Consider the following 11,345-nt stretch of genomic DNA (forward strand, 5'->3'; position numbering starts at 1 on the left):
TGTGTGTGTGTGTGTGTGTGTGTGTGTGTGTGTGTGTGTGTGTATACTAGATGTTAAGACAATGATAACCAAGTATAATCTTTAGAAACACAGAGATTAGGTATAATTTATGGGACTAGGGGGACAGATAGGAAACTGAAACAGAATAGATAATAATAGATATATGGTAATGGGAGGCTGAAATAGGGGATTAGGTGGGGAGGAGATGTGAAGAGGGGTATAAAGTGGGAGATGTGGGAAGAGACAAATAGAATTAAGGGTCATTTGAGAGGTAATATGGACATTTATTACATACATGAAGGCAATCTAAATGAAATAACCAAATAACTTGGGGAGTGTATATCTCTTGTCACCAAATGAACCTTCCAGTACTGGGATTAGGTTACATCAAATTGTGTTGTTGGCAAAAGTGGTTCCATTAGATCCCCAAAACAGTCCAGTGTGTTGTCAAGACTATAGATTTCTCTCCACAATCAGACAGCAAGGCTCCACTGTTGAATACAATACCTACACAACTCACTGAACATGCAGAAACCAAGCTGATGCCTACATAGAAGCCTTTACCCAAGTAAGGGGTCTTGGTACAGGAAGGTACTCAAATGCTATCAAATAAGAGTAGTAAGCACCAACCCAAATAGGAAGTCTTCGATACACAATGGTGTCTAGCCTGTACATGCTAGTGCAATGTGGCAAAAGCTGGTGGTAGTAACCAACCAATATCTAATTTGACTTAAGGCCCATTCCATGAGATGGAACCCATGCCTGACACTGCTTGAGTGTCCAGTAACCTGAGATGAGATAGCCCAGGGACAAAATACTACTGTTCTGAAGTGAAAAAAAAAAAGCAGCAACCAAATGACTTCTAATGATATTCTGCTATGCTCACAGATCAGTGCCTTGCTCAGCGATAATCAGAGAAACTTCCTTCTACAGCAGATGGGAACAAATATAGAGAGACCATCAACCTGGACAATATGCAGAAAGTGAGAAATCTTGGAACACTCAGCCCTAGATGGGATATCTCCACCAAATGTCTCCACTCTGGTCACTGAGAACAATGTGGAAGAGGAGATGAAAAGATTGGAGGAGTTAAAGTGGATGGAAGTCACCAGGAGAAACAACTCTCTCTAGATCAGTAGGATCATCAGTCTTGTGCCTTTTTTTGATATTTTTTTCCATGTTCCTCCTGTTTTTGCTTGTCTGCTTCATGTTGTTTTATATTAGTTTTTGGTCTATCATTATACTATATTAGTATAGTATATTAGTATAGTATACTAGTATACTATATTAGTATAGTATTAGTCTTTAGAAGTCTGTTTATTTCCTGAGAGGAAGTGCATGGATCAGAGCAAGTGGAGGTAGGGAGGAACATGGAGGAGTAAAGAGGTGAAACTGTAATCAAGACATGTGACAAAAAAAATCTTTTCTTTATAAAAGGCAAAAACAAAGACCAAACACACGCACAAAGAAATATGATGCCATTTTGGTTGTCTATATCTTGTAGACCCATACTAATCAGACCCATAGCTCCAGCTGTTTGTCATTTCACTACTTTGTAACAAACAGAAAGGAGCTTAAGAAGAGAGTCTTATGAACCAACACAAAAGAAAACCCAATCTCTTCCCTGTTTGCCCAGGAAGACAGCAGCCAGGACTCAGCCATGTCTGGCACACTGAATGGAAAATTTCAGTTTCAAAATTCTGAAAGTCAAGATATTCAGTGCTGCTTATCTTGGTTTAGAATAGAAAGTCTAACAAGATCTTAATTATTCCGTGACTGCAGTAGTGGTAATATAACACCCAAAGGCACAGAATGAAGACTTTCTTGATACCTTTCTTTTTCCTTTTTTTCTTTTTATTAGATATTTTCTTTATTTACATTTCAAATGTTATCCCCTATCCTAGTCTCCCCTCTGAAATTGTTGATGCCTTTAAAGTGCTCCTTGTATTAAAGGTAAAAAAAAAAATTCCTTATTTCACATAAAATAACCTAGATGCCCCACTAGTACTAAATTAGCAGAGGCAATGCATTTATTATCATTTGTGCATACTTCTACTTTTTTGCATATTTCAAGTTTGTTTTGATTGAGAGGGGTGACTATCATAAACTACATGAAGTTTAGAAATTATGATAATATTCTTCATGTATCCAATCTGAGCAGTAACTACTGAGTGGTCATTTTCTTTCTTTCTTTCTTTCTTTCTTTCTTTCTTTCTTTCTTTCTTTCTTTCTTTCTTTCTTTCTTTCTTTCTTTCTTTTTCTTTCTTTCTTTCTTTCTCTTCTTTTTCTTTTTTNTTTTTTGGTTTTTTTTCAAGACAGGGTTTCTCTGTGTAGCCCTGGCTGTCCTGGACCTCACTCTGTAGACCAGGCTGGCCTCGAACTCAGACATCCCCTTGCCTCTGCCTCCCATGTGCTGGAATTAAAGGCGTGTGCCCCCACTGCCCTGCTGTGTCTTTCTTTTTAAAGGTTTAATTATTTTATTTGTAAGTGTTTAGTCTTGAGTGTATGCATATGTAGCATGTTTATGTAGGTATCCTTGCAGGCCAGAAGAAGGCACCAGATCCACTGGAGCTGGTGTTACATGTGGATGAACCATTTTTGTCCTCTGAAAAGAGTAAGGCTGTTAGTTGCTGAGTCCCCACAGAGATTCCTTATATTTTGAAGTTGATTATATAGAGTTGAATTCCATGTGAATTGATCACATAGAGTTAAATTAAACGATGAAAAATAATTCAATAATTCTTTAACATTTCTAATATTGTATCCCTCAATTTTTAAAAGATAATCACATTTTTGTTATAAGATTGACTTGTCAAATCCCACTTTGATGATATTTTTAGATTATGTAATGCATTCTGAAAAAAATAAATTTAGCAAAGTGATAAGACCTCTTGTAACATATCCAAAAGAACCCGCATATAAACCTATCAAAATGTCATTTTACTAGATCTTCTGAAATTTATCTCCAACATTCATAGGCATTTGCCCTCTTGCATAGCAGGTCAAATACTTTGGACAAGTCTCACCACAGCTCACCTTACTTGGCTTTCGTTCATTGTAACTAATCCATAGAAGAAAACACACAGGCCAACAACTGCAGCAGGAATCAGCATTCCAGTGTACCATCCCAGCCAGGCGAAGTATAAGCCAATCTTCTCACCAAAGTACATCCTGCACAGGAAACCAGTCTTTTGTTTGAATCAATGTGGTATAAATGACCTGACAATCTCCAATACACAAGCAGTGAGGGTTTCAGAGGAAATCTGAGGCTACAACCCAGGTACTTGTCAGCAATACATTCTTGTCTGTTACATGAATCTCATTTGGGCAACAGTGATTTTCTGTAAACTTGGTTTGGATAGGAACAACATGAGATCAACTTTCAACAGTAGTTACTTCTATTCCAACTTTTTAAAAATGATTTTCATAACTCAATCCTTTAGTAATCCTTCTCAATCCTTTAAATAGTCTCCCTTTTTAGTCTCTAACTAGCAAAGCTATTTGTTTTTTTTTTGAGAAATAATAAAAAGGAAAAAGGATCACTTGGCCCTTTGACTGGATTCTTTGCTTAGGGTAAATGATTCTCCTCCACTGGTAATGACATGTTTATGCTCTATCTGCCAAGTTAAATCTTGTCTTCTTCCACCAAAACCCCATCCTGCTTGTCTGAAGCACATTTTCTGTGATTTCTTTGATTGTCACTAACCAAAATTAAAGAAAAACATCTTTCCTTCTGTAACTGGCTTTGGTCTTTTTCTTTACATTGTTTCTTCCAAGAAGCCTTTCCTGACACGCTCTCCAACGCTTGGAAGATGTCATGCTCTTGTTCCCACGCTGCTCTGAACCATGCCCTAATTAGTGTCATTAGTCATAGCACCTTCTAATAACTCTCCTTTATTTCTCAATTTCTCATCATCTCCAAAACTGGTTAAGCATCTTGAAGGTTGAGCTGTCCCTTGCTTCACTAGCAGACACGATTAGAAAACTAAAAGAAGCCAAAGAAATGAGCACACTCTGTTAGTCTTCAGTTGATATGGAAGTGGCAGATTAATGAGGTATTTCTACGATCTACTCACTCACTTGTTCTGCCTCCACCCACTCCAATGCTGGTTTCTATAATCCCATAGTTTATAAAGATCTTGTAGAAATGATTTTATATTCTTTGATTTACCTACTACCGTGAGTTCTCCATTTTCTAAAACTGGTTACTTAACTTGCCCCGCTCCCCCCAAACTTATCCCACCCCAGCAATGGTGTTAAAGGTTGATGTTTCACAGTGTTTCTTGCTGGGAAGAAAATTCATTTATTATTTTTTATTAACAAGTGTTTATTCTCTTCTTTTAAAGAATGTGAGATCTTTATAATAAAGAGGATAGTGGGCTGGAGAGACTGATATGCCTACAACACACTAATACATTGACCTGCATTTTGTTGAAGCTTAGTTCAATATTATTAGATTATTATAGGATTATTGCTATTAGTAGATTATTATAAACAATATTATTAGATTAATATGGGATCCAAGCCAAAGAAGATTTCAACGTGCGTCAGGAGATGGGGAACCTCCCTGCAGACTAAGAAAGGTGGCCAAAAGTGAACTTGCTGTAGAACATTTGTATTTACAACCATATGTAATACTTGATTCTTCATTAGAATTATGCAAAATCCTGCAAAAGACAAAGGGGCTACTATTACAGGAGTTCCCCACTGCTGCTCAACTAAGGCACTTTTCTTTTGTCTGATTTATTTTAAACTACCTTTTGACATTTCACTTGATGATCTGCTGCCTGCTGAAATAACTTCTATCTCAAAGTAAACCCTTGTATCTGTGATTTTAAAAAGTAACCATTTAATTTAACAACTTTGCTTTTAAGTACCCCTAGAGCTCCTTGGGACTTGTGGCTCTAGCTACATATGTAGCAGAGGATGGCCTAGTTGGTCATCAATGGGAGGAGAGGCCCTAGGTCCTCTGAAGGTTCTATGCCCCAGGCTAGGGGAATGCCAGGGCCAGGAATGGAAGTGGGTGGGTTGGGGATCAGGAGGAGGGGGAAGGTGGTAGGGGATTTTCAGAGGGAAATGTAGGAAAGGGGATAACATTTGAAATGTAAATAGAGAAAATATTTAATGAAAAATTTAAATCCCTCTGATAACTATTGTTAAAGTACTTGGGCATGTCATACCCCTGTTTTTTTGCAACTGATGTTTTTTGAAAGTACTCCTTTGGATTTCAAATACTTTCCATGGGAAATTAGATTGAAACTAAGTAAGCTTTAGCTATTAAGCACTTTAAATCGATTTTAAAATAGAAAAGCAATAAAAACACATCTCCAGAAACGATTGTTCATTTTTAAAAAAGATGAATTGACAGCCTTTGTCTTTTATATAGCACATTAATGCATTTTCTTACTGAACATGACATTACCAGATTTGTCTGTGGAAAACCCATCAGCTATGATGAAAAAGAACCCAACTGTCACACACCATTCTTCTTCTCTCATTATAGAGAGGAAGGAACACAAATACAAATAAGTGTATGCATGGGCTTCTGTAGTTCACCTGAATCTCTTCCACATCACTGCCTTAAGAACTACTAAGCTCCTAAGAAGTGCTGTTTATTGAAATATCACTTGTGCTCCTCCCTTTTATTTTCATCCTCTGGTGTATCTTTCATAAAACATCCTTGCTTAGTTACTTTAGCTAACACATGCTTTTCCACCTCTGTGAGCAATCAAACCGTAGCTGGATAATTAGATATTAGTAATAGAGACTCCATTTACTCAAAACATACAATGTTTGCTTAAATTACCTGACACAACAATAGCAATGCTGCCTGTAGATAGAAATAGTAACTCCCATTGAAATGCTTCTCAAAAGCCGTCATCTTAATTCCTACCCCAATGGGGAAGTTAGGGCAAGGACTATAGGAGCTTATGGGGTTTGCAACATCATTAGGAAGAATAACAATATCAACCAGCCATACCACCAACCCCCCAAGCTCCCAGGGACTAAACCACCGACCAAAGAGTACACAGGGGTACCCATGGCTCAAGCTGGATATTTAGCAGAGAATTGCCTTATGTGGCATCACTGGGAAGGTAGCCCCTTGATCCTGTGGAGCCCTGATGACCTAGGATAGGGGAGCCCTAGGCCACTGAGGCAGGATTGGGTGGGTGGGTGGGGTAGTACTCTCATAGAGGCAGGGGGAGGAAGGAGGGGCTGGGGACTTGTGGAGGGGAAGTGGGAAGGAGAAAAACATTTGAAATGTAAATAAATAAAATAATAAAAAATGAAAAAATATTTTTGTGAGCCAGCATATCTCATGATATATCCATAAGTCTCTAAAACAATAACCTTTCTACCTGTATATATTAGAATGATGTAATTTGTCATAGTTGACAGAATTAAAAATCAAAGTATCTTGATTGTGGATATAATCAACTAAGAACATTTGTTGTGTATTCATCCTGTGTATTTCCAAGTTCTTATTCCATTTACTACCATGTGTCCCACAGAGCTCACCTCTGTGAACTATTTTTGAGAATATTGGCCTCCAGACAGGTTTGGTGGTTTTAAGATGTATCTATTAGGTGGCTTCCTTTCTCTTGGGTCACGGTTTGTCTACAATTGCTTTCCTCCTCATGCCACAGCTTGTTTCTGGAAGGCCTTTCCATAGTTAGACATTAGTTGATTCTTGTAAGTCTTCCCTCCTCTTGCATCTTTTAATAACTAGTTTAGTAGTTGCTTCTAGTTCCTACTATTCCCTGAGCATGTCATTATGTGTCGGATCTCACGATCCTTCCTCCCCACTTCTGTATATTGTTCTTCACTGAACCCCTTCAGTGTTCTGCTTCTGCTGACACAATGAGTGAAACAAATGTGAACTACTTTATATTTATATTCTATAAACAGATAAAAATATTAACACATACAGTCTAATAGTATGAATGTGTTTTTCTTTTATTCTATACATATGAAACACTAGCTAGAGAATCAGAAGAGTACAATATATTTCATAATTTTTATATAAACAATGTTTTCTGCAATAAAATGCATTATGAAAATCAAAAGTAAATATCCCCAAATTAAAACAGAACCCAGGCATGATAATACATGCCTTTAATCCCAGCATAGTAAGGTAGAGCTTGTCAATTCAAAGCCAGCCTTGTTACACATTGAGTTCCAGGCCATTCAGGATTACATAGTAACACATTGTCCCCAAATAAATAGATGATAGATGGATCCATGATAGACTATAGATGATAGATAAATAATAGATAGATGATTGATAGATAAAGAGAAACTACAAGAAAACACCTTTTGTAAGAATGTATCCAATCCTGTCTATCACTAACATCTATGTCTACAGATTAAAATATCCATAGATTGAATATTGTGTTGTATCAAAAAAAGAAAATAGTTGTGTCTACACTAAACATGCATGTTCCATTTTTCTTGCCATTGATCCTTAAATAACACAGAATATCAATATTTCTGGAACCAATCACTTGTGAATACTGATAAACTCCCATATATACACAGGTGTTGTGTTGGCTGTTTTCCTGTTTGCCCTTAAATGTGTTGAGTACTTCTCTTTGTTTTTATTTTTAAGGTAGTTAATTGTTCTAATATAGCTGTCTCGTGTGAGGCTATGCCAGTGCCTGGCAAATACAGAAGTGGATGCTCGAAGTCATCTATTGGATGGAACACAGGGAGACCAATGGAGGAGCTAGAGAAAGTACCCAAGGAGCTGAAGGGGTCTGCAACCCTATAGGTGGAACAACAATAAGAACTAACCAGTGCCCCCAGAGCTCATTTATCTAGCTGCATATGTAGCAGAAGATGGCCTAGTCAGTCATCATTGGGAAGAGAGGCCCCTTGGTTTTGCAAACTTTATATGCTTTACAGGGGAATGCCAGGGCCAAGAAGGGGAAGTGGGTGGGTAGGGGAGCAGGGCAGGAGGAGGGTANAGGGAACTTTTGGGATAGAATTTGAAATGTAAGTAAAGAAAATATCTAATAAAAAATAAAATTCCCAAGCACAGATTTAAATGGCAAAAAATAAATAAAATAAAATAAAATAAAATAAAATAAAATGCTTACAATGAAGTTGAACAAGGAAATACTGGAATACTTGAAGACAGGAGGAAGATAAAACCCAGTATCATTTTCTTTACATGGTATTTCCCAAACCCTGGTGCTATTCACATCTAATCTATAACTCTGTAGCCTCTTCCACACACTGAGTTTCTTCCCTTGTAGAATCATGAAGTAATTTCTTTTCTGAGGATGGTTTCCTAACTGATATCACTGTGATAAGAAATAATTCCAAGGCTAGAAAAATGACAAAGATCAGTTCGCTGCTTATTACCTACCAGCCCATCTGCAGTACCTGATTAAGTCCAGAGGCTGATGCTTGTACCACATTCCCCAGCGTGCCCAGCGCTCATACAACAGATGTCTGTTATTCTGAGGTCCATGGGTTTTGATTGGAAGGCTACTCTTGTAGGCTCCCTATGAGAGACACAGTAACATTCATTGTAGTCCACCATCTTGCCAAAGTTTGAACTAAATGAAGACTTGTGCTTACTTAAGAAGGTAATTTACCAACTTAATGAAAACAATAGAGATTATCTATTCAAGCTCACCACTAGAATGATAAATGCCATTGTCACTGAAAATATGATTGTTATATGAAAATAATGTTTTAAGTAATCTTTTCAAATAACTTGGGCCATTTTTATTTAAGTAAATGTGAGTATATATTTTACCTTTTGGAATTCAGGAATCTTAATTGAAAAATTACTATCAATGACAAAATTCTTGTAATCTTTGATTGAGAAACTGAAGATCATTCTGTTTTAAGAAGTAAAGTGTATTTATAAAAGTTTTCTTTCACTTACAGATGTAAAAAGAATAAATGTTTATTTTAAAGCATGGTGTTATAGCCTTTGGAGCTACCTTTGTGTTTGATTCTAGGGTTCTAAAATTATATATCTGATATTTCAAATTTTAAGTAGTTATAACTTTTTTCAAATTTTGTATGTGGTATTTATGCAGTAGTGGGTCCCTAATCAATGGGGCTAAGAACTTATGAAGATATCTTGACTCCTTGAGCTTTGGTTTGCAAGTGTCTCAAGATTGCAAGGAGATTACATATGAATATGCCATCTCTATGTATTAAATAAAATAGAAAATTTAGTTAGGGAAGATGCAACCCCAAGGTGTCCTTCATAAAATATCCCAAATATTTAAGGTCTAATGATTGGAAGCTAAAGACAGGAAAGAAAATCATCTTGATTTTAAGTGTGGCACATCCACTGGATTATTTGCTTTTGGAACTAGATTGTTGTCTGCCTGACACTAGATTAAAGAATGAAGAGCAAACCTGTCACTCTTTTGCAGTCACTGCTGATAAATCTAATATATGCCATTCATCCATCCTTAGTCATCAAACTATACATTTTTTAGATGCTAAAATTTAGGATGCCTGGAATACCACTATGCCACATACACATACCACCACCAACTACACTACTCTAGCCTGACAGACATAAGTGGTGAGCTGTAAGGGATATCTGTCTGAAGAGATAACTCCAGCCTACTTGGGAGCCTTTCTGAAGGCTCAGAAATCACCAGTGGTCCCCAACCACATATTTGTTTTGTTTTGTTTTGTTTTTTAAATGTATTTATTATTATTTTCTTTATTTACATTTCAAATGCTATCCCGAAAGTTCCCTATACTCCACCCCCGCCACTACTCCCCTACCCACCCACTCCCACTACTTGGCCCTGGCCTTCCCCTGTGCTGGGTCATATTAAGTTTACAAGACCAAGGGGCCTCTCTTCCCAATGATGGCTGATTAGGCCATCTTCAACTACATATGCAGCTAGAGACTCGAGCTCAGGGGGAACTGGTTAGTTCATATTGTTGTTNCACCTACAGGGTTGCAGCCCCCTNCANNTCCTTGGGTACTTTCTCTAGCTCCTCCATTGGGGNCCCTGTGTTCCATCCAATAGCTGACTGTGAGCATCCACTTCTGTGTTTGCCAGGCACTGGCATAGCCTCACAAGAGGCCGCTATATCAGCCCAACCACATATTTGATTGGTCCTTCCTCCACCAATCATCTTTGAAAGAATTATATGTTTGTCTGATGTCTTAGAAAAAGTGTTTCTCATAAATGTGCACCTCCAGTCTACTTCTTTACCTTTTCCCGCCAGTTCTCACTAAGCTGATTTGATATTTCTTCTAGCTATTATCTTTTTTTGTAAGAAAAAAAGCCCTCTGGGCTAGTAATAAAGGTTATGAGATTGGATTTAATATTCAGCATTAATAACAAGTAAGGCATTATTTATAGTATCCTTATTGGACTATAGATTAATATCATTGACCTTGTTTCCTTCCCTGTAAATCTTGCTTTTCTACCATTCATATTAGAAATTCTCATCAATAGACTATTCCTGAGCCCATTTCATTGTTTCTTTTAAAGTATATTTACAGTTCACCAATGGAACTTCTTATTCTTTTGGTGTATATGTGCCATGTATTTATATTTCAAATAATTTATATACACAAATGAAAAGGACTATCATCAATAACTCAGCTATGACAGCTGCCAAATTTCCAATGAGAAACTCAAATGAGCTGGCAGTGCTCAAGTTAACTTTGCAGAGAAAATGACTGTACCCTAGAAAATGAGCCAAACTTCCTTTGCTAAATGACTCCCTTGGTTGTGCTTATCTGATCACTTGATCCTTTACTAGGTGGCATTATTTGAAATGGTGTTTAATTTGTCTGTGCTGTGTTCCTTTTTATCTAGGGAAAGAATGTTTACTTCATTCTGTGTTTTCACTGTCATGGGAAGAAATCTAATGGCTCGTGACTGTTTGTGCACAAATGGCTCATGACTACTATCTCTGTCTTTTATTGTAAATGGGCATTTCATTAGGATCATTAACTTTTGACTTATTATGTTGATAACTGCCTATATAACTGGATTACGTATGTTTATAATGGAATTATATTATTTTCAGTAACAGGGTTATTTTCAAATGAGAAATAATCTATTTGAAACATTTGACTCATTGACAAATACATTTTCAACTCATTTTATCTACTAATAGTGATATAGAACTGCAAATTTCTCATATGCTCTATCTTTTGAACTCACACAATGCTAAAACTTTGTAAATCACAGAATGGTGGCCTTTGAAAGTGAAGATGGAATTTATGAAATTCTTGGGTGAGGCAACCCAATCACAAAAGAAGTCACTAGATATGCACTCACTGATAAGTGGATATTAGCCCAGAAACTTAGAATACCCAAGATACATTTTGCAAAACACAG

At 36.9% G+C, this 11,345-nt stretch overlaps 1 protein-coding gene across 5 annotated transcripts in view; it reads right to left on the bottom strand.

Annotated features, from left to right (window-relative positions):
• The window catches only part of Ano3 (anoctamin 3), a 285,933-nt gene that overhangs the window by 93,477 nt on the left and 181,111 nt on the right, over window positions 1–11,345 (bottom strand). For all 5 annotated transcript variants that reach the window (XM_029536331.1, XM_029536329.1, XM_029536330.1 and 2 more), the window contains 2 exons: window positions 8,389–8,510; window positions 3,037–3,171 (listed from right to left, as the gene is read on the bottom strand). In XM_029536331.1, the coding sequence (XP_029392191.1) occupies window positions 3,037–3,171; window positions 8,389–8,510 (257 nt within the window). The remainder of the gene's footprint in view (window positions 1–3,036; window positions 3,172–8,388; window positions 8,511–11,345) is intronic.

The sequence above is a fragment of the Mus pahari genome, chromosome 3 (assembly GCF_900095145.1).
Source record: "Mus pahari chromosome 3, PAHARI_EIJ_v1.1, whole genome shotgun sequence".
In the NCBI taxonomy this organism is placed as follows: domain Eukaryota; kingdom Metazoa; phylum Chordata; class Mammalia; order Rodentia; family Muridae; genus Mus; species Mus pahari.